The sequence below is a fragment of the Neolamprologus multifasciatus genome, chromosome 23 (genome assembly GCF_963576455.1).
Source record: "Neolamprologus multifasciatus chromosome 23, fNeoMul1.2, whole genome shotgun sequence".
In the NCBI taxonomy this organism is placed as follows: Eukaryota; Metazoa; Chordata; class Actinopteri; order Cichliformes; family Cichlidae; genus Neolamprologus; species Neolamprologus multifasciatus.
This window is the reverse complement of record NC_140460.1, coordinates 26522583-26546119: the sequence shown is the minus strand read 5'-3', so window position 1 is coordinate 26546119 and position 23537 is coordinate 26522583. Positions and strand designations below refer to the sequence as shown.

The following is a 23537-nucleotide window of genomic DNA, read 5'->3' as shown; positions in this document are numbered from 1 at the left end:
AAAGGTTGATTCTGTTCATCTGGACGTAGCGTTTTCAGTGGGACAAAGCTTTCGTCACTCATCCAAGTGACTTCTTCAGTCTCAGCTGACTGCAGGTTTCCCCAACCTTAAAAACAGTACATTTGCACAATAACTGAAACTAGTCCACTGAATAAGTGGGTTCAGTCAGCTTTCGGGATTTACTTACCTGGATGATTGAGCATGCATCAAGACAAAACTGTGCAGACTGTTAGATGCAAGAATCAGACAAGCGAGCAGATCAGTCTGTATCTGTATGATAGACACAACTAGTGTCAATACGGACAACGTAATTACCATGGTAGCACCCATACATACAATTAAACCTTTAAAGTGCTATATAAATAAATTATGGTATGGTTAAGAAAAAAAAAAAGCTCATTACGATTACCTGGTCACAGGTGAGTAAATATTGTCGTGTACTATACATAAATTGTTTTATAATAAACAATAAGGGACATTGGAACATAAAACTGAGTTCATTAACCAACTAGCCTGTTTTAACAGTCGTTCGTTTGAAACAGAAATTAGTCGTAGCCCAGTTAGGATTAGCAGTTCATGCTCCGAGCACAATCACGAGAAGAGGTCTCACTCTGTCCCATTCTCACTCCTGCTCTGTGTCATTATCTCTAAATCCACTGTGAGCGTCACAGAGAAAATCACAGTTTTTCTCCGTCAAACACACACGATCTTCCTCCTTGTGCACCGGAAGTGGGCAGCAGGTGCCGCAGGAAGTGTCCGTGTCCAGCCCTGCTTCTAGAAGAAGAGGAACGAGAAGCTAACGGTATTTAACAGCAACACCCTGCTGCACAATTACGAGAAATTAAAAACCACATATGACATATGTCTTGTTTTCGTTGCTGTTGTGTTGTTAAAGAACACCGCTGTAGCGCAAAATATTTGAACGCAGGAGAGCTGCTGCGGCAAGTAGGGAGGCGGCTAACCACATTAGCACGGCTTTGTTAAATTATAGCGTGGAAAACACTAGAAAAAAAAGATGCCTCAGCTGTGTTTGCCCAAGCTGTGTGACCGTATGCACATGCAGGATAGTATTTGTGAAGTAAAACTCTTAATTTTACACGGCTTTAGTTTTTAAAGAGTGAGAAATGTGCAATTATTAGCTTTTATTGGTGGTAGCTTCTGAAAATAAACGCAAAATACTGCTTTTATTTTAATGGTGTCGAAAGTGTCATTACTGTGGCGCACAGTACCGCCGCTGTGCTTTACAGAAGGCTCCAAATACCCTAGAAAGATTACAAATATAAGCAGGTGTTTCCAGTGTTTTTCGGCTTTTTTCTTTTTTTAAATAAAATCAACACACATGTTGTCAACTAGGCAATAAATTAGGTGTGAGAAATGCCAGGTTGTTTTAAAGAAATTCTTTGCACATTATAAAACGAGCCTGTTTCTCATCAGACCTGCCTTTTTGTCTTCAGATAAAATGAGTGCTGCTGTACCCAACCATAGAAGGACCAAGCCCGGTGGTAAGATCCAAACTCTATAACCTGTAATACATGTTGAAACTAAAGGCTAAAAAATTAATTACATATTTATCAGCAAGGACACAGCGTTGTAATTTTCATTTATTGCAGGCATAAAGCCCGGGGCGGCAAACAGCGGCGTGACGGGACCGACCTCCCAGATCCCCGGGCTGTGCCAGACCGCCACTGAAAGCGCTCCATTGGAGAGGGTCAGTGGGCGGCGAGTTGGGATATTTGAGACGGACTCGGACTATGTCAAGCTTGCGAAGCAGGGGGGACACAAAGGTAAAATTAGACAGTTGTTGTCTGTTCATATAGATGCCTTGAAATGCATCTATATGAAGATTGCCAGTGTAAAAAAGTGATTCATGCTCTAATTTTATAAAGAGTTTCAGAGTTTTCCTGGCTCAGAGTAGAAGACTAAAAAGAAGTCTATAATTTTTGTCCATTTACTAAACAGAAACATATTTTGAGGGGAGACTAAACTATATAAAGTACTTATATAAGTACTAGAGCTATATATAGCAAATATTAGAGAAGTCTGTTGTGTGTGTCTGAAAGAGTCTGATTTATTCCATTTTTAAATCATCAAATATGTCTCTCGGTCAGCCTCTAGTATGCTTATGCAGTTCAGGGTCATGGGGAGGCTGAAGAGGTGGGGTACACCCTAGACAGATCATGTCTGTCTCAGGGCCAGCACTTTGACACAGACAACCATATAGAGAACCAGTTGAGGTGGTTTGGAGATCATCTCATTTTAGGCACTTCCTAGGTGAGGTATACAGGACATGTTCTACCAAGAGGAGACCTTGGAACAGACCCAGGACATATTGGAAAGATTCGGTCACTTGGCTGGCTTGGGAGCCCCTCAGTGTTTCCCAAGACGAGTTTTACAGGTGGCTGGGTTGAGGTTGTGCATCTCTGTTTAAACTGCAGCCCCTGTGACCTGGACCCATATAAAGTGGATGCTTGGATGGATATTGAGTAATATTATAATTCTATAATAAAGTTTAGTATCTGAATGTCAACAAAAGAAAATGAAACATAAAAACACAAAAATCAGAAGGCCTTAAAATGGCTCACAGCTGTGCGAGAAAGGAGTTTTGTTTAGCACAATCCAACGTAGGAGATTCCTTCTACGGTCTGTACCAGCATTTGGATGAGGAAACTCATTCACCTGGCTTCACGTACCCTAACATAGGCAGTCAAGCCAAGCAGTCACATAAAGGTGGTTATAAGGTTGATAAATGAAGCCAGGGTTTATTTATCATACAAAACATGGATAGGGTACTCAGCAGCAGAGCCACAGATTTTACAGTAGAGATAAAAAGATGAAGAGGTTAACCACATGATGCAGACTGAAAGCAGCACAGCTGCTGCAGACACATCAGCTGTGAGTGTGTGTGTGAGGTTTTAAAGGTGCTGCATGAATGCATGTGAGCTTTAAGTGCAGTGAAGCGTTACTGGGCTATATTAATAAAATTTAGCTTATTTGAAGGAGGAAAGCTGGCAAAAATGCTGACTGTAAGAGTGTACAGACCTCTCAGTACCACAGCTCTATCTTTAAAGAGCGGGTGAATCAGATGGATTACAGTTACATATTATATTAAATTAATCATTAGATTTTCTTTGAGCCACTGTCCTGGTAATGTTCACTCGTAGTCTGTGTTTTAGGATTCTGTATTCACACGTGTAGAACAATAAAATTGATCAAGAATTGCAGCAAACAGGGAGAAAAATCAATAATAAAGAGCCTGTATTTATTACTGTTGCTCTTCAGGGAAAATAATAAAGGCTTCAGATGCTCTTAAAACAACTTAACACTCTGTTACTGACAACACAACACAGGTCTGAGGGCTTTTCCAATGATGATGATTCTGTTTTCCAGAGAAGTAGTTAGTTGATAGGCAGCAATTTCAAACCTGATGATGTCTAAGCTTAAACATAATCTGGTCAGGATACCCTGAAGTTATCTGGATGAGCCCTCTGCGGTTGCTGCTCTCAGCGTGGAGGCTTTGAAGCGACACTACTCGCCCCATTTGTGTGACTAAAAACGCCTAACGGGGGACACACATGGCTTTGAAATGCAAACCTCAAACAACAGGCTTAAAAGTCCACAACATGAAAAGAAGGAGAGAAAGAAAAGCTTCTGCGTTTTAGGAAAACACAACAGTGTCTTTTTGTTTATAGAAACTGCAACTTTGCAGGCTTCATTTCTCTTGGGAGAAGCAGAGCTCCTGCACAGAAAGTCTCATATGAATATTTCATGCTAGAGTGCATGTGTGGGCTCATTTGATAAGAAATGTGATATTGTGGTTATTCAGATTTTGATTAAAAACAAATATTTTTAATTTACTCACTATATCCACATATATTACTCATTTATCTTTTGAATTAAGTTTAAGGAAATGTATTTTAAAATGTATGCATGATGTCTAGGGTATAGAATAATCAGAGCCCTGTAGAAGTTGTAGTGCTTGTTTTTGTGCACATACATGCATTAGAGGTTTGATTCCAGATACCAGAGTCCATTGGAAAAAGTTCCAATTAAAGATTTTGATGCGTTAAGTTCAAGTGCACTGCTTGCTTAACATAATCTGCTCTCTTTATTAAAGCTTTTAGTGACTTGGCACTCACTCTGCCTCCTGGGCACTCTACAGCTTCTCTCCATCTTGTGCTGTAACTGAAAAGTTCAGGGTCGCGATCCACCCTTTGTTGTAGATGGTTAAGGACTGTCAAATCACTGCTGTAACAGCAATGCAGGAGAATAATGTGGCAAACAGCAGAAGAGAAGATAAACATTATGAATTCACAATTAGGCTGCCTAAAAAAAACACCTTTCCAGCCTCAGCTTGGACTGGAGTAATTGTTTAGCTGCTTGGCTGAATAGGCTGCGAGTTAAATGCCACATTGTGCTCTTAAAGGTGAGACACAATGCATCATTACTGCTGCCAGTGCTCTGGTGTCATTGTGGGTTTTTGTTTTTTTTCTTTTTGCTGCAGGGCTGTTGAGCCACGATGTGGACGATGACGACATGCCGAAGAAAACCTACAATCCATCCAACTGGTTTGGAGGAGATGAGTCGAAGAGGTGAGAGACGAGCTGCGATGAGGACGCATCACTAACTGAAAAGCTTCGGTTATAGCGATTGTTTCTATAGTTTAAGCGGCTGAAAGCTCTGATTGTCACACAGATGTGAAGATTTAATAAAGGAGAAATCTGATGACCATTTGCGCTCATTGGTCATCCTGAGCGTGGCCTCGGCATTAGCAAGCCATGCAGTCTGCATCCTAACCGTTGGCAGGCTGTCAGAAGTGTCCAGCAGTAATTTCACATGGCATGTCATCGTGGTTTTGTGCTTACAGCGGAAGCAAGGAAACGTCTCCCGATGGCCAGATGAAGGGAGGCAGGCAGCCTCTTGCCCCGCCGTTTGGCACTGATAACAGTACATCCTGGGAAAGAGAGACTGATAGATTTACCCAGGGTAAAGAGAAGGTGAATGGACTCCAAGAATGCATCACCCCCTCCCACTTCCACTGCCGTTCCATGACGCCATACCAGTGCCTTCCATATTTAATTTATTTATAAGTTTTTCCCATCACCTTTCCTTGTGTTTTCACCTGGTTTCGCTCCATTGACGCATTTTCAGCTTATTTGAAGTTTATTTGGGTCTAATTTGCTGCCGGTGCTTTGGGTGATAATTTATTGGAATTTTGTTTTTTTTAAATCAAATCTCTGGGTAAGTACAAGCGATGCTTTGAATATGTTACACTGTACAATATCTGAAAAAGTAACGTTCCTGAGCTGTGACAGAGATAGTTTTCAGATATTGAGAAGTTTGCATCAAATAAAATGTGCAGAGGAAGTGCAAAAAAACTGCTATTTATTATATATTTATGCTTTTTAAGTATTTTGGGTTTGAGCAGTTTTGCTTTGTTGTCAGTTTCTTGGATCATTTTTCATGGCATAACTATTTTCTTCACTTTTCTTCCTTCATTTCATCCTTTTTCTGTTTCCCAGATTTACCCCCATGCTATATTAGTAGCCCACTTAAAGTAATGATGTATTTGTTGAATAATTCTGCTGTTACATGCAAGTCCTTTATGTCTTGAAGTGATACAGAGATAACCACAGCTTTCTCAACCTGTAGATGTCTCCTGATGCTCCAGGCTCTGAGATGGAGGGTCTGACAATAACCAACAAATACAAAAGAAGGTAATAACTCTCTGGTTGTTTGGTTCGTTAAAGTAACTATATATATATATACTATATATGTTAAAGCGTAAAGTAAAACTGCTGCGTTCTGCCTCCTCTTCAGGTCTTATGATAAGAAGACTACACCCGTCAGCATGTCCAAGCTGCTGAGTCACGGCTACGTGGAGGGGCAGAAGAAGTCACTCAATGACGACGATGCCTCAAGTATGACGTTAAACAGCCGCAGGGTGTTAGCCAGTGATGTGTGAATCCTACAGTAAATTCAATACATAGTATTGGTCATGTTTACAGATTTAATACAGACCCGAGGGAAAGTGAGATAAGAAATGTTTATTTGTCCCAAAAGTTGCCAATTAAATAGAAAATACAAAGAGTTGAAGACCTCAGGAAATAAGTAATGAAGGCAGGTATTGTGGTATAGGTTGGTAAAAATTTCTGCATCTGTTCTTCTATCAGCAGAGCTAATGGAGATGCTAGACAATGTATACAGCTACAGGTCCAGCAAGTGTTTTTTGCATCCACAGCCACAGTCTGCATCAGCTGATGGATGTGTCCAAACAGTATGGTGGTTCAAACAGCAGCACCAATGATGAATTTTCACAGCGAGTATCAAAAATGAGTAAAGAGTGCATGCACCTAGGGCATCATGTAGGTCTTTAGACTGACTTCACCAAATATGATGCCAAATAATAAATTATGTTCAGTGTTCATGAAAGTAAAATACCTGTAAATTGCTGTCGGGCTACTGTTATGGCTTCAAGAGGCTTTTTTTTTTAATTACATTTTGTGATGCTACAGTAGTGGAAAAAACTACACCCTCTTTCAATTTTAACGTTTGACATATCTGGATATTTAAAGAATTTAATCTGGTCTTAATTATTTTAATACCCCAGAGGAACAACAACACATGAGGCATTGTAATTATTTACTTAATGCCAAAATGCAGAAGCTGTGTGTGGTTATAAACTAGATGAAAGAAAAAGAAATCAAACATAGACTTGGCTCAGGGTTACAGGAAAATGAAATCCTTTTAAAATTGTTTGCAACCAACATGGGGAAAAAAGGGAACAAAGTTGCTTCTAGAAATCTGTATTTCTTACTGACGCTCATCAGGGAAAGGCAAAGACTTTAGACACTATTAAAAAAAAGATTAGATCTTCCTGCTGTCTGCGCACTGAGCGAGCTTCCAGCATTGGTGATGTACTTTCACAGAGAATTGATTGGTCAGTAGGTGATCTCTTATTTTAAACTGGATGTGCTTTGGAGCATGTTAGGCCTGCGGCAGAAGTCATTATAAAAATGAAAACTCGAGGTTAACCCGACAAGTTAACAAATCCTGCACACAGTCCTGATCTCAATCCAACAGAACACCTTCGGGATGAATTAGAGTGGAGACCGCGAGCCAGGCCGTCTAATCCAACATCAGTGTCTGCTCAAAATTTGCATAAACGCACTCCTAAACCTTGTGGAAAGCTAAGGAGCTGGGAAAGAAAAGCAACTGGATTTCTTTGAGTTTCTTGAAGACATTTCATCTCTCATTCGAGAAGCTTCTTTAACCGAAGAAGCTTGCTTTTCTTTCCAAGCTCCTTAGATTACAATGAAGAGCACTAAGAACCTACACAGACACCTTCCCAGAGAGCTGAAGCTGTTATAGCTGCAAAGGGTGGGCCAACATCATAACAAACCCTATGGATTAAGAATGGGATGGCATTCAAATTCCCTTGAGTGATACTTTTTTCCAATACAGTGTACATTTATTTGGATAAACTGTCCGTTTGAAGTAGTTGATGTAATACTAATACTAATAAGCTGGTTGTAACAGTAGATTACAGTGGTATTAACGCATATGTCATTGGTGGGAGAGAGCGTTTACAGTTTGGTCTGATAGGCCTCAGAGACGTTTCCTCTTCTTCATGTGTCTTTTGTTTTTCAGGTGTGACCTCAGAACAGACAAGCACTGTCGCGACGGAGGACGTGGACGATCTGGAGTAGTGAGCGCAGGTCTTGGTCTGGAGGGGGGGGGAGGGGGCGTCTTAACACTGATTCATGGTGTCACAAATCCACGAAGGCGCTGCTCTGCCCCTCTTGGAATCACTCGCATTTACTGTACATCCACTGACTGTTATGTTTTTGTACTCATGTTTATGCAAAGGTACTGTCCTCTCTCCCTATTTATTTGCTTTAATTTGTAAAAAGAAGTCAGGCGGGTTTTATGTTTGAGTAGAAGTGTCGGTGCTCACGGTGTCTTTTATTTGTTTTGTCGTTCCTCGATTTGAAAGACGAGTCGTGTGCAGGGCTGGAAACTAACAGGCTGGTCGTTTCCGCCTCATGTGCCATTAGTTCCCCTCCCTGGTTGTATGAAGATCGAGTTAGTGAAGTAACCAAGTGTTTGTGCTTATAAATTGTGGTTCCAGTGACGTGACATATTTATTCTTTTTGACCAAATGCTCCTGCTGTCTGAAGGGATGCTACAGGTTTGTGTGTTTGCTGATGCGGGGGCAAATATGCTCATTCGCTGAGACAGCAGCCCTGCGGCTGTGACCACGTGCTAAAACGAATGCTGATGGCCACAGCCGCCACAATTTGTTTGGACCAAAAGTGATTTTTTTTTTCTTCAGCTTGCTGCTCTGCAAAAGGTTGCCTTTTCTCGCAAACCCCTTCGCCCCACAACGCTGTCGTTGTTGAGGCTAGAAAATCCAGAAACATGCACTCACAAAGACTCATTTTTCCTCAGTAACAAGGCTCAACAGAGCAGAATATAACAAAGAACCTAATGTTGGAGTCCAGGCCAGATATGTCAGCAGTTTCCCAATCAAAGATCTAAATTTACTCTATTCTCCAGGTTAAAGCCCCTCTCTGCTAAATCAGTGCATTTTCCTCCAGCTTAAAAAACCCAAATCTCACACAACAGATAAAACATCCTGGACAACTTTGGGGAGAACGACTTCCTTCTGCAGGCCGACAAGCTGAAAGTCAATTCCAGTGTAATTCCCAGTGACGATTAAGGCAGGAGAGGATTCTTTTTCCCCCTTCGTCTTTTTTTAAGTGAGTTCTGAACGTGCCAACCAAGCAGTTTTTTCCCTGCTCATGCAGTGTTTAGACTTCGTAGACGTCAGTAGGAAGAAGTTAGTGTTAGTGCACAGCCCAGTCATGCTGAGCCCTCCACCTCATGACGCGATGGAGAGTTTATTCTGATCAGATGAGAGGAACGATTACTGCTGCAGCATTAAAGGCAAGGAAAACTTTGGTTCATGTAACATTTAAGATATGCATCATATAACTATAAAATGTTATAATAAAATAGCCTAGAAATGTACTTTTGGGGTTTGAAATGCATTGATGCCAATAGACTAAATGGCACATAGCCATGTTTAGCTTAAAAGTATATATATATATATATATACCTTCTTCCTCCCACTTAATATGCCTACATTAGTCGAGAGCCAGTGTTGAATCTTTAGATTTTAACTTACCAATGCATTGTATTCACCGTGATAATGTCCCTGTGCTTGATGTAATTCCCCAAATTAAATGCAGGAGACTTTCAGGACCTGGAATGCTCAGTTTAGGAGCAGACTGATGCTATAAAAGTTGAAAAGCTCCCATCTCCTCCTCCTCTTGTTGCAACATTAGTTTGACTGTTAGGATGCCTAGGGGAAAAAAGTAATGGATTTCTGTGTTTGATGGACATTTCAGCTTTGAGTCATTTAATAGTTTTAACTTTTGAGGCGTAACCGTGACAGCAGAAACCCTAATCCTTCAGGGACATTTGTTCAGGGGGGGTGTTGCTCTTAAAATGAAAAGGATAGCGGTGACGTGTTTCTCCTAATACATCCAACAAATTCATCACCTGCGTGTCAGAAATGCTGCAGCAGTAACGGACTCTCATTTGGAAAGAATTTAAAACCCTTACTAGGGATGTTTCATGTTCAACACGGCTGTCTGGTTTTAATATATTTAATCAGTGATGCATAATTTATCTCTGTGTGGTGTTTCCAACATGTTTTTACCGGCACAGTGTTTTACTTTGCAGTACAAGGAACGTCGAATGTATCATCTTTTGAAACGGTTTGCTTTGAAGAGCGGGTTTATTTTTAACAAGCTGTTAAATATTCAGGTATTCACAGTTATTAAAAAAAGCAGTGTTTTGTCATGTGTCTTCCTCGGCTCCGTGTGAGCCGGTGGCGTTATCGGTTTACAAACCAGTAGTGGGAAACCTTTTAGTGGCTTAACTTTGCAGCTTCCTTCCCGAAGTCTTGTCACTCGTCTTGCTTTCTATCTGCAAGTTTACTTAAGGTGCACCAGAGGAGACGGAAGAAGGCAGCTGTTAAACAGAGACCATGCTTACGTTTAAGACCGCACACAGACTCTTTAATTGTCATTTAAATAAATGGGCATGTGCATGTACCTGTGTTCTGCTTTTTCTTTTCTTTCTGAGCGTGAGAATCTACTAACGAAGCTCCTCCTTTTCTTTCTACACCAAATGTGGATGCTTTCTCACACACACCTATTTAAAGATGAGTAAAGGTGTGTTCATGTTTAAGCTTGAAAACAAAATGAAATTTGTAGTAGCTTTAAAAAAACAACTTTAAAACAATATTTTCTTTATTTTTAGTCTCTTTTCAAAACTCTCCATGTCACCTTACATTAGTGTAATTTAGAAGCATATACATAATTAAATAAAATAAAAGCACAAAATCTTAGTCTGATAAGATTATAGCATACATAGCATATGCATTTAAACAGATATACAACCACAAAATCTCCTAATCTATTGTAAATCTGCTCCACTACAGTTGTAACATGATGTCTGGAAGTTAAAACATTTCAGCTAAAAAAAAAACTGCTACCAGCAAACCGGAAATGAAGAGCAAGCTTACCAGGGCTGTGTGACAGGAGAAGTCTGGAAAAAGTGTCAGAAGTCACAGGAGTTCATGGTAAGTTTCAAAATATGTTAACTTGATTGCAGCTATCAGTTGTATTCCCCATCCTGCTAGCTGTTAGGGACAAGTACTGGTGGGTTTCCACTGCCACTGTAGTCAGCTAACACGGGGCAAGAACGTCATCAAAATATGTGTATTAAAATACTCGGATTTTAAAAATATCTCTTAATATTTTATCTGTATTGATTTGAATTCAGTGGTTTAATAGTTTAATTGTTTTATTATCCTGGCGTAAAAGGGCTTCCATAAAATAATTTCCATAAGTTATCCTGAAGTGCTTCATAAACTTTACTATTAAATTCACCGTTGGGAGTCCCATAATGACCACTCAGGCCCACGGAGGTTTGTGTAGGGGAGAAAACACACTCACACGCGCGCGCACGCGGGCTGCATCCCTCCTCTTCAGCGGGGTGTTTGCACGGAGCTTCCGCGCATCTGCACGGATGCAGCTGCTGCAGCAACGCATGTAACGGTGGGGCATCGGTGACCGCTGATCGATTATCGTATCAGAAAGCAATTCGTAGCCGCATGGTGACGTCACGCCGCTGATCGGTAATAGTGGCTGGGCGGGTTGATTGGTGGGTGGGTGGCTGGGTGCCGCGCGGACGCCAGGGGTGGATGAGTGCACCGAAACCCCACAGCAGGTGAAAAAGAAAAAGGAGAGGAGAGGAGGGGGGAAAACACATAATTGCAGGAGGAGCGCGAGGACGTGCACGGGCACTGTTTGTTTATTTTTGACGTCGGCGCGTGGGAAATGTAGTAGCTGTCACGGCCGTCCGCAGGTGGAGGATGTATGTGTAACAGGACGGATCAAGCCAGCTGTGGCCTGCTTCTGACAGCAACATCTGGCCGGTGAGTCCTCACTGACAGCCGCTTGCCAGGCAGGAGGGCGGGCAGCGCAGCTCAAGAGAGGCAGGCTCGGATTGACACAGCCGCGCTCCCCGGTCTCCGGTCCGGTGAGTCGGTGTGACCTCGTCCTTGGCTGCCGGATGGTGGATGAGTGATTGATGTGTGACAGTCAGGCTGGTGTGCAGATGTGATCAAGGCTCTTCGCTTATCGCCCAGAAAAGAAACGGGGGTAAAAAAAAAAAAAAAAGGATCCTGAACGTGACATGTTGTTAAATGCCTCCCGTGCAGCTTGCATGCACACCTTCAAATGCAATGCATAACATTTACACTACTGCAACTGTAAATTGTGGAGACATTTGCAGTCACATGCGGCACAGAAGGGTTAAATCCCCGCTGAAATGCCTCACAATTCCAAGGAGATTAAAGCACATATAAGGGAAAGCACTCTAATCTCATCAGTGAGCCTCATTATGAATCCCTACAGAGGCTGATACTGTAGGTGCATAAAAGAAAAGCACACAATGAGCCTCTATAGGGGTGTTGTAGTGATACCATAAGGTCACTATAAAATCAGTATGAGTCTCTGCAGGGATATTAGGGAGGTTTATAAAAAACAGCGTGAATCCCTGCAGGGTTATTATAGAGGGTGCTCCCCTGTAAACTCACCCTGTGACACGCTCAGTGCCCCCCCACCCCCGGGGATGTGACAGTGATTTTCTGGTCATTGTGCCTCCTCCTTGTCCACATCCTGACCGGCTTGTAGTCCTCCTGCAGGGTCAGAGAGGGCGCCTCAGCACCCAGCCGGCTCTGGACTACAGCGGGCAGGTAGAGGCGATGGAGGAGGGTGACACAGAGGGGGAAGGGCCCATGGTGGCCAGAGAGGGACCGAGTGGTCACAGCCACCCTACAGACTCCAGCGGCACCACCACCACCAACCTCCTGGCTTCTGTCAAAGAGCAGGTAGGCGGCAGAAGATGCTGCAGTCACACCCTTGTTCGTGTGTGCTCCTCGTTTTCCCCACATTATTCCCACGCCTTTCACTCTCCATTAACTCATCAGTGACTGACTTTGGCTTTACGCTGCCAGTTCTGAGGCTGCATTCACACTGACAGTCTCTGTGTTATTGATGGAGCTCATACCTTATCTTCTTTTGCTGTTTCTTTGCATTAGACCTGCCTGAAGATCTCTGCACAGAGGCACACGCTTAGGAAGATCCATGTATTCTTTTTTTTTTTTTTGCATATGTTTTTGTTTTTGAGTCATGTAGTATAACTCTCTGTGGTTATTTTATGTCTGTTTATGATCATTTTACATCCCACTGTGATATTTTTGTGTTTTTATTGGTTATTTAGTTTCTCTTCAAGCTAATTTTCATCTCATCTGTTTTGTGGTAGGCTGCTTATCTTTGATGGTTTTTCCTGCCTCCCTATGGCTATTTTAAATCCTATTTTGGTTGTTTGGGATGTGCTAATTTTTTGTTCATTTGTTGTTGTTTTGTGTGCTTCTGGGGCATGTAACCTCTCTTTGTAGTCACTTTGTATCTTTTTTGGATAATTTGGTGTCTCTCTGGCACGATTTTGCGTCCCACTGTGTCTGTGGGTTTAGCTTGCTTTTCTTCAAGGTCTGTTTGCATCCCCTTGTGGATATTTTCTGACTCTTGAGATATTTCATACTCCTACATGGTTATTTCATGGTCTTGTGTGTCTCGTTGTGGTCATTTTGTGTCCCATTGTGGTTGTTTTGGATCCCTTTGTGGTCATTTTTTAAATCTCTGGAGCCATTTCACATCCTTTTGTTTTTGGAGCTTTTTGTTTTGTATTCATTTAGAACAGGTTCCTCTCTCTTGCTCTATGTTTCTTTTATCTATTTTGGGGACATTTTGCTTCTCTAACATTCTTTTGTTTCCTATTGTGGTTCTTGGAATTTATTTATTTATTGTGTTGCTCTTTAGCACTTTAAAGTTGTTTTGTGCCACTTAGTGGTCTCTTTCTACCTGTTGTTGTTATGTTGTTTAGTTGTTTACCAGGCTACCTTTTATTTTGTTGTTTTGTTGTTGATTCCTCCTTGTGCCATTTTGCATTCCATTGTAGTCATTTTGCATTTCTTTCATTTCTCTTTCAACACTCATTTGATTTTGCTTCTTATTGGGCTTCTTTTTTTTTACCTCTCTGGTTTCTTTTGTGTTTTGGGGGCATTTTGCTTAACATTGAGGTCATCGTCTATCCTTTTGTATTTGTATTGCATTTTGGGGGGGCATTTTGATTCTCATTGTGGCCCTTTTGCATCTGTTTATATTAATTTTGTATCTCTGGTATTATTTTGCATCCCTTTTCTCTGCTGTGGTTTTGTGTCCCTGGATATTTTTCCATCCCACTGTAGAATCATGTGTACCTTTTCACTATCCTTTATTGTCATTTTGTGTTTATATGCATCATTTTGTATCCTTTTCTCTACATTTTCCTTTCATTAATGGTCACATTGTGTCTTTGTTTTTCTTTTATTTTTCATTTTGCTTCCCTTCTGTGGTGGTTTTGTCTTTTGCTGCTCTCTGAAGTCATTTATATCTGATTGTGGTTGTTCTTGTATCTTTGGGCTAACTGTAACACCATTTGTGTTCATTTGGCATCCCTTCCTGGTGATTTTATGTCCTTAAGATCATCTTACATCTTTTTGTATTTCCTTTGCCTCCTCTTTCTGATCATTATACATCCTTTCATAGTTGTTTTGGGAGGATGGTCAGATTGTATGAGGGGACACTACACCACTAGCCATCCCTCTGGTCCCGCCCCTTCTCACAGGATAAATGAAGTCTGCGATTCACCCACATTTACTGAGCAAATCCAGAGGATTATCTGCAGATGAGACTGAAATGTAATGGGTCTCCACGCTGAGCCTCATGAATTTGCACCCAGAATTCTATTAAAACTCTCATTAATAATTTCCACTATCAGCCTTCTGTGATGCTCTGCCCTTAAAAGGATGGGGAAAAAACACATTTAAAAAAGATTTACTCACACAGGAGTAGATGTATTACTTCTGCTTTTGATGTTTTTTTTTATTATGAAGATTATAGACATGGCAGATTTGCACAAGATTAAGAGCAAAGACAACTGCTGCCGTTATTACAGATCGCTTGGGGTCACCTGGTGATATTTATCCAATGTAAACAGGCCTTTATACGAACTGACAGCGATGTTATGAAAGTGTGTTTTTGTACCTGTTTCCTTTGCTTGCTTTCCACACATTTCAGGTAGTGTTTTGTCTATTGTCATTTCTTTTATATTCCACTGCAGTATTTCACTGTTTTTGCCCGTGTCATTATCATTCCTACTGCTGCCCTGCCAGTGTGACTAAACCTATCTCTAGTTAAATGCTGTAAAATTTAATTAACAGCTCAGGAACATTCAGATATTCAAATTGATGCGTTGAATGCTGATATCAGCTGACCTCTGTTTTTCTAACACAAACGTCTTTCTGCTGACACTCGCTGAACAAACATGAGATCAGGGAGAGCGTTACAACACAGAGACACATGTGAACGCAGCCTCCGTCTGTCTCCCTTCCCTGCTGTTATTTTTGTGGTGATTTCTGTCCCGTCGACACAGGAGTCTGTCTGTTGTCCTGCTTTTAATTATTCCTGGACTGTGGCCATGTTCTCAACTTAGTCCCCGAGTGTGTGTGACGCCGAATGAGGCAGGCTGCTATTTAAAGGCTTATGATGTCCAAGAAAAGAGAATCAGCTCTCACTTTTAATCTGCCGTTTCTGTGTCGCTGCAGATTGTGGCTAAATCTCTACTGATGTGAATTTGGGGGAAAAGGTTGTTTCCAGCTGCTTTTGGTGTTCATAGAACGCAGCAGGAGCAGCTTTTTCACCCCTCGATCACTCTTGGTGCTTTAAAAAGCTCTGCTTCAGCTTCATGTTGCAGACGTTGCCTGTGTTGTTTTTATTTCTTGTTGATTAATGTCTACAGCGGGTCCCTCCACGATGAAAAAAAACTTAAGGTTGGAATTGAAAAAGTTGGATGAAGAGTCAGTACAACATCGATACTCACAACAGTCTCAAAGGAGTTTGTGAAGTAGTCACGACTTGTAAGATATTGATTCGTTTTTGTGGACGTGAATCTTCCAGTTTTTTTGTGTCCCTGAAAACAATTTTTTTAATCAGACCGCTCTAATGTCTGCTCATTCATGTCCACGTTCATGAAATGCACATTTTCCATTTTCAAAAGCTGAAAAATTCCACATTTAGATGCTGAAGCAGTTGATTTTTCTACTCACACAAGAGATCACAACATTCTCCCTTCTCTTCTTCTTGATTTGGCAAAACTGTTTAGATTTCTTCTTCTTTTTCTTCTTCTTGCTCCCTTTAGGGGTCACCAGAGCAGATCATCTGCCTCCATCTCACTCTATCTCTATCATCCTCCTCTGTCACACCAAGCCTCTGCATGTCTTCCTTTACTACATCCATGAATCTTCTCTCTGGGCTTTCTTTTTTCCTTCTGCTCAGTGGTTCCACATTCAGCGTCCTAGATCACAACACACTTTAAATATCATAAGAAATGTGAGTTGGAGGGTGTAGCTGCAACCCAGCGCGCTTAGTGAAGAAACCCTTATACGATGTGAGAATCTGATCAAGCTGTTTGTCAGAGGGAAAGTGTGATTTTTAGGACACTCGAGCCAAACATTAGCTTGCAGCCGGATGTTGTTGTTGTTTAGCCGGCTTGTTGTCAGCTGTCCGGAGACGGGAGGGTCGCATCTCTAATCTGCTGACAATAAGTAAGTGTGACGATATCATTAATAAATAAGCACGCTTACTGTCCAAATATAGAAAACATGATTAGGCAGAACACCAATGTACGTCTCAGCCACTGTTTTCAAGATGGCGGGGTAACACAGCAGCTTCCACAAAAGCCTGCTGCTCCTGTGTGTTTTCAATTGATTCTAATTTTATGAGAGCTCATCAGTTTGTTGGAAGACGTAATTACACACTAATCAGTGTAAATTCATAAATGTAAAATTCATTTTTTTCTATTAAATAAACTAAAAAAACAACTAACTGCACCTTTAAACTGTTCAGTAGCAACTTTAGCTCTTATTTTCCAGATGTGAGTGTTAATGATCCACATAACTAACCAGCAAAGCCGTCTTTCACTGCCCAACACTGTTTCCTTAAAGAGTCCGTGCATCACAGATTCAGCGTTATACCCACACTGGCCATTTTCTGACATGTTGAAGTTGTTCTGTAGCAGCAGAGGTTGGAGAGTTTTGTTCTCATCACCATGAGTCATCGGACATGTTTTTGTAGTAACATAGCAGCTCCATTGAACCCCAGTCCTGACAGGAAACCTGCTGACTCAAACATTGTCTGATATAATCGCATATATAATCCTTTTCTCCTTCCATGTTCTCGATAAGCTTACTTGCCGCTGTAGTTTTAAACCTTTGCATTATTGCCTGCCAGGTTTTTTTCTGTGTTATTAACCAGAAACCAATCTTCAAATTATGTTGAACCATTTTTTAGCTATGTTTCATGTGTCATGGGCTGCAAAGCATTTGCTCTACAACCTTAAGGTCAGCATTTTCTTTTTAAATCTCATCCCCCACATCTGAATCCAGCTTCCCTGCCAGCTGCTCAGATCCTACCAAAGGTGACTCTGGGTAGTTATTGTGCTGCTGAGCTTGTTAGAAGGTATCGTTGTGGGTATATTCCTGCAGGCACCAGTGAGGTGATGAAATAGGATCCAATAAGGCCGCTCTCAGTAACTGATCTGTGTCCTGAAGGGTTAAGTGGAAGGCAGCTGGACTTCCTCAGCTCTGATTGACTGGCGGGAAGTCGGAGGCTTTTTTTCTTTGTCAGGTTGATTACGTATTCTTTAGGTCACGTTGGGGTCACATTAAAGATGGCGTTGAAGCAGCCTTTAACCTTGTGAGGAGTTAAGATGAGACATTAATGGGATCATATTCATAGCAGTGATGTTATTGATTTAAAGGTACTTTTTATTCTCTGTGTTGGAAAATGCAGCCGTACACACAGGTGGAAACAGAAAGAAGAGGCTTTCATGTGAATCAGGTGTGCAACACCACCACTACACTGACACTGATAAACTGACAAGCATGAGTCCTGTGGATTGGATCGTATGGAAGCTAATTAAAAAAATTTAATGAATTGTGTAATGATAAAAAGATCTCAGGACCCATTAATGACACATTATTACATACAAGATATCTTTGGTGTAATTTGTCTACATCCAAAATAGTTTGACTGACCTCAATAGAAGTCCTGCAACATCTGAAATAAATTGACCCAGATGTTTTCTTCTGATATTCTTACTCTTGTAGGCACGGTTACCATTAGTATGCAAAAAAAGTGAGAAATTTCATGTGAGTTTAGCTTTTAGAGCCAAATGCAAGATGCTGGGTAGGTAAAATTAAAAAAAGAACTTTTTATTGGTTTCTCCAAGAATCCAGAAGTACAGCAAGTCCACGAAGAAACAAAACATGGATCTGCAAAAGTAGCAAGAAGAAGAATGTGAGGTCAATTCTTAGGGAGCAAAGTAAAGATCTGACAAAGACAAAGGGAAACATGAGACTGTACACGCTCTCCGGTCTAAAGAAACAGGAGCAGGTGGAGACGGTCAAACACGGGTGAAACTAATGAGGGCGGGCAGACGGTCACGCAGGAGGGAAAGAAACAAAAGCAAGAAGACACATGATGAGACAAACCTACAAAGGCTAATAACTAACACTAAACACGACACAGTGGAATCATCAAACCAACCAATAGAACAGCAATGTTGGGCATTTGTCTTCCGTTGTTCGAAGTTATGTCACATCTGCTGCTGCTGGGTTGAAGACGTGAGCGTACAGTGATCATGTTGGTTGTCGTATCGCCATTTCAATGATCTGTGCAGAGACTCTTTGATAGGGAGTTGCTGCAGCAGCTGGAGAAAAGTGTCTTTTTCCTAACGTGGAGGTTTTGGCTTAATGACGACCCGTGTCTTTCAGAAGAACACCACAGCGAGTACCCTCTCCCTCAGCACCTGGTTACTTAATGACATTGGTATGGTGATGTCCTTGCTTGTGCACAATACGACCAACATGGTGACCATAACTGACTCTCGATGCGAGGCTCGTCAGTTCTGTTGGTCGACTTTGTCGTTGTCCAGTTGACGAAGACCCTGCCAGACAAATGGCAACCTCACCATGCATGTTAGACAGTAATGCTGAAGGTGTGTAAGGGGTCATAACAAAGCCTCACCTCTTACTCTGAAGGAAATGTTTCTACAGTCCAAACTCAACCAGACTTTACAGCTAAATAACCAAAACTTCAATTAATCGAACGTCTTGTGTGTCAGTAACTGTGAGACTAGCTGTAAAGTATCTTTTGTGTTGTCTGTTGTGCCTCAGGATAACTGGAAATAAGTGCACTTCCGCAGGTCTTTGTTTACCAGTGGCTTTGTAATATCCTGTAAGAGCATAGCATCCCTGGCTCACTTTCATCTGGAGCTTATTTGTTCAACCTTTCAACTCACAAGGTTTTCATTATTCAAAGGTAAACTTGAAACACTGATTTGCTGAGTGACATTGGAGCAACAATTGCCACAAGAAGCAACACTGAAGTCTTTCAGCCCCGACATTGTGGAGAAGGTCAGAAAATGGGTAGAAATATTGTGTGTCTTTGACACCCGAGGCTGCTTTTTTCACTTTATCTCCTTCCAACACCTTTTACAGACTTAGCAGCAGTAGTCACAGAAACCAGGAAAAGGATCCTTTGTGTGTTTAATAGGAGCTCTTTGTGAAAAGTTCACATGAGCTGTGAAAACCGTCAAACAAAACTTCACATTATTCTGCAGTTTAGGTTTTACCACCCACAAGAGCAGAAGAGGTTCACCAGGGGAGCTAATGAATATGAAGCTATGAAGATTTTATGGAAAAGGTTAGACAAACACACTCAATGTGTCTTCTGATTAGATGGCATATGTTGATGTGAGAAATGGATAATTAGCAGCTAACAAATTAGAAAGATTCCCCCTGCAACATTCAGGACGACTGCAGCCTAAACTTGGGTGTTGCTGGAGAGCGAACGTTCATTGTGTAGCTCGTCTCAGGCTGTTGAAAAGTCTGCGACCAGAAAATATAATCAACTTGCTTCACTCTTCTCAGCGTTGGCATGCAGGCAGCAGTGCTGCTGAAGCATCAAATCTACCGCCTGCAGTTCCTCCACCGAAATGTCAAATTAGACGTGCTAAATAGAGCACATCAGTTATTGCCTTCCATTGTGTTTAGGCCCTGATGCCTTTCCACTTTGCTCTCATTTAGCCCATTAAAAGTAGCAGAGTGATAGATGTGAGCAGGGAAATGCCAGACCTGCAAAAGTGGCAACTTGTGAAACCCAAAACTGCCCCGGTGTGTGTCTGTGTGCGCATTTTAATTTTGTCACTTCTTCAGCAAACATGGTGAGACTGATCAGATGTTGAGACAACAGCCTGCAGCAAAGTTGCTCCAAAATGAAAGATGAGACTTCTGTAGCTCCTATCGGCATCAACAAAGAAACAGACCCCCTGATATCAAATCCAGAGAGTCTGCAGATCTGCTGTAATGTACATTTGTAATAAGCAAAAGTGCTGCGCTGTGAGATCTTGTACTTTTTTGGGTTGAGACTGAAGCTGCAGAAGTTCTGGAAATAGTGCTATTTTCGCATTTACATTGTACTGAAACTCATGTCTTTAACTGACTCACTGCACATTAAAAATGTTTATAAAATCCAAAAACTGAAGAAAGTTTTCAATAACAAGTCAAAAATAACTGTATCAATTCTGACTTTATGTATTGCTATATAGCCAGATTTTAGCAGTTTGCTGGTCTGGAGCATTCAGGTGTGTGTTAACACCATGTTACAGTCTTCTCAGGAGTGGATGTCCCAGCAATTTAACCTTAAGGTCAGAAGGTCAAAAAACCCAAGAGCTTAAGGTAAAGATAATGACAGTTCAATTAGAAAAAGACTGAACAAGTATGACTTGTTTAGAAGGTTTGCCAGAAGAAAGTCTCTTCACTCTAAACAGAACATGCAATAGTTAATCTGAACAAACCACAAGACTTGTGCCTTTATACAGATGAGACCACAGTGCAGATACTTTGCTATAATGCATAAAACCAAACACAGCAAATCAGCACAAACGCGTCATACCAACAGTAGCACGGTGGTGGAGGCATGATGATTTGGGCTTGTTTTGCAGTCACAGGACATGGACAAACTTTCAGTCACTGAGTCGACTATAAACTCCTCTGTACACCAAAGCATTCGAAAGACAGATGTGAGGACATCTGTTGAATAGATAAGGCTTAGCTGAAATTAAATAATGCATCAGGAATATGATACCAAGCACAGCAACAAATTTCCAACAGAATGACTGAAAAAGAAAAGAATCAAGGTTTTGCAGTGGCCCAGTCAACAGCCAGACCTCTAGCTGATTGAAATGCTGAGGTGGGACCTTAAGAGAGCTGTGCATGAACCCCAATGAAATGAAGCAATGATCCTAAGAAGAGTGGGCCAGAATTCCTCTACAGTGATGTGAGAGACGACAGTCCTACAGAAAATGCTTAAAGTTATTACTGCTAAAGATGCTTCTACAAGCTACTGAATCGTGGGGTGTACCTGTCTGAATCTTTTCATCGTTATCTGCATCGCCTGTAAAACTCAGGTGTAGGTTAATTCTTTCAAACTACACAGCTCAGTGAAAATACTGTAAAATATTCAAACTCCTCCTGGTGTAAGCTATGGGCTACTATATCAATACCAGAATGTTTTATTCTCTACCAAAATATCCAGCATCAGTGGAGCTCTAGGCTTGATGAATTCACACATACATATGAAAGCTGCAAAGCTCTTGTGAAAATAAAATATTCAAACCTCAAACTCTTCACAGTGTGAACCTGTGATGCTGGACTCTCAGTGGTTTTAGCACGGTCAAGCAGGTCAATAAACAGTGAGTCAGTTTCATCCTGTTACTGAACGCAAAACAAGCATATCTATCACTGTTTAGAAATATACAGATATTCTCTTAATTTTAGCTTTTCTGCTGGTGTAACAACCCCCATCGGAGAGTTTATTTCAAGAGGAAACGGCATCTAAAAAAGGATTCCAGCTCCGGCAAACTCTTATATATGTTCCCCTGCTTTAATCATCTTTATGCAGCCTAGTTTCACGGTATGTTTTTTCCCCTCGTCACCCCCCACCCCGCCCAGCGTGAGAACTGCCGCCTTAGTCGACAGTAGCAGACTGTGCGGGGCAGCTCCCAGGTGTAAACGCAGGGTCCCACTGAATGAGCCTGCAGCATGGCGTGCTGAAAAAGAACATGCTCAGCAAATGTCATCTCAGGATATATAGAGGAGGAGAAAAAAAAAAGCCCAATAAAATAACAACAACTGGGCCACATCAGCGCTCTGCACACTCGGGTTGGTTTCAGAGCCAAAACACCACTCTTTGACGTCAAAGTAAATTTACAGCGCAGATCATCTGGGCGTGCATGATTGACGGCAGCCGCCACCGTGACCGCTTTCCCTGCTTCACGTGACCTGCAGGGTTTAACCAGCACCGTCAATCCAGTTATGTCAACGTCCACCGCCTCCCTGCTCCGATGCTTCAGATGATCCCAATGATATCAGAGCCACAGTGCTGTTTGCGTTGGATATCTGCCTGGATTTGAATGCATGCTCGCTGTCATGCTTTAGAAAAGGGAGAGCTCACGATCGCTCGCTGCGGCGGCCTGCCTTGTTGACTCGGGATCACGGACGCCTGAGGTTAGCAGTCTGCAGCAAAGTCAGTGTGGCGGAAGAGGATGCTGATTTCTCTTGATGTCTCGCAGAAATCACAGAGGAACATTCACGCTGGGTTACTGTTTCAGATCTCATCAGTCGGGGCTGTTCTTTGCATTTCCAGGAGTTATTTACTCTCTTATTGAACCTCAGCTGCCTGCACCTGTCTCATCTGCTTAGTGACTTGTCAGAGCCCTCGCAGAACGACTCACACAACTTGTTGCTTTCGATCAAAGGTGCCTGTTTGGGCGCACAGAAAGACTGCAAATGTTTAAACCCATATACGGGTTGCGTGTGTGGGTGGAGAGAGAGCGAGAGACATGGAAAAACAAAAGTGGATGCATAGCATTCTGGTTTATTGAGGCTACTGTGGGTGTAGCAGCTGGTATCTCTGCTTCTCCTCTGATGATTTCTCTCTGTGCCTCGAGAAAGAAACAGTCTCATAATGAAAATTTACTGCCACGTCTGACATGTCTCATTACGTCTCTGACCAAATGATGGCCAGACGTTTGTGAGAGCAAGAATAAGTCTTCTCTGAGCGGTCAAATGAGCCTGAAAATCTTCAAGCTGCCTTTTTTAAGAAACTCTTTAAGATGGCGAGTTTCAGCAAAAATCAGCAGCGTGTCACAGCTGCACAACTAGGCCGAACATTTCACGGGTATCACAGATGCAGTCCAGATAAACTGAACTGCCAGGCTATGATTAGACATGGCGAGAAGGAGTGAAACACAGAGGTCTGCGGTTGGTGTCACTCCAGAAAAGAGAGAAAAACACTTAGTGACGCCTCCCAATAAGCCGTGGCGAATCGTCCAGTGGCCCCCAGCTGGTACGAGACATTGCCTGGCACGGCTTTGCATCGGCCTGGCAGGGCCAGGCGTGCTTCCAGACATCACGAGGTGACGGGCGCACGGCACCGATGCAGCTCTGTTTGCCCCTCGAGATGTGCCGTGACGTGGCGAGGCTGAGATAAGGAGGGCTGTGTGCTGCTGCCCTGTCTCTGTGCTGCTCCAGAGTGATGTAAAGAGATGCAGGAGCAGAGGAGGACAGTCAGCACTGATGCTCTGAATACATGCTGCATATTTTAAGAGTACTTATTAGGTTTTCTTATCGTTTGTCAAATATGTGTTGCAGTGTTGGATGTTAAGAGATAAAAATATCAGCAGTAACTCTGTTGTCAAATGTAGATTGAAATTGGATTATGTTTTCTCAGAGCAAA

General features: G+C 41.9%; 2 protein-coding genes across 6 annotated transcripts in view; both read left to right on the top strand.

The window, feature by feature from the left end:
* The first annotated feature begins 692 nt into the window (after positions 1-692).
* LOC146491691 (uncharacterized protein C7orf57 homolog) lies at positions 693-10121 on the top strand. The gene is made up of 8 exons (XM_085152555.1): positions 693-802; positions 1455-1502; positions 1611-1784; positions 4502-4589; positions 4865-4994; positions 5650-5714; positions 5818-5918; positions 7648-10121. Exons 2-8 carry the CDS (start codon positions 1460-1462, stop codon positions 7704-7706), a joined length of 660 nt encoding a protein of 219 aa, XP_085008681.1. The 5' UTR covers positions 693-802; positions 1455-1459; the 3' UTR covers positions 7707-10121.
* Positions 10122-10239: 118 nt separating this feature from the next.
* The window catches only part of LOC146491690 (plakophilin-4-like), a 75701-nt gene continuing 62403 nt past the window's right edge, over positions 10240-23537 (top strand). For 2 of the 5 annotated variants that reach the window (XM_085152542.1, XM_085152541.1), the window contains exons 1-2: positions 10240-10651; positions 12281-12466. In XM_085152542.1, the coding sequence (XP_085008668.1) occupies positions 10649-10651; positions 12281-12466 (189 nt within the window). In that variant the 5' untranslated portion in view covers positions 10240-10648. Of the gene's footprint in view, positions 11510-12269; positions 12467-23537 lie in introns of all 5 variants that reach the window. The other 3 variants (XM_085152546.1, XM_085152543.1, XM_085152545.1) reach the window with 3 other exon arrangements.

Bases quoted from the DNA above. Each gene is read 5' to 3' on its own strand.
- LOC146491691 (XM_085152555.1), top strand. From the start codon at position 1,460: ATGAGTGCTGCTGTACCCAACCATAGAAGGACCAAGCCCGGTG. The intron at 4,590-4,864 runs GTGAGAGACGAG...TTGTGCTTACAG, and splicing joins GGAGGAGATGAGTCGAAGAG to CGGAAGCAAGGAAACGTCTC. The intron at 5,715-5,817 runs GTAATAACTCTC...CCTCCTCTTCAG, and splicing joins ACCAACAAATACAAAAGAAG to GTCTTATGATAAGAAGACTA.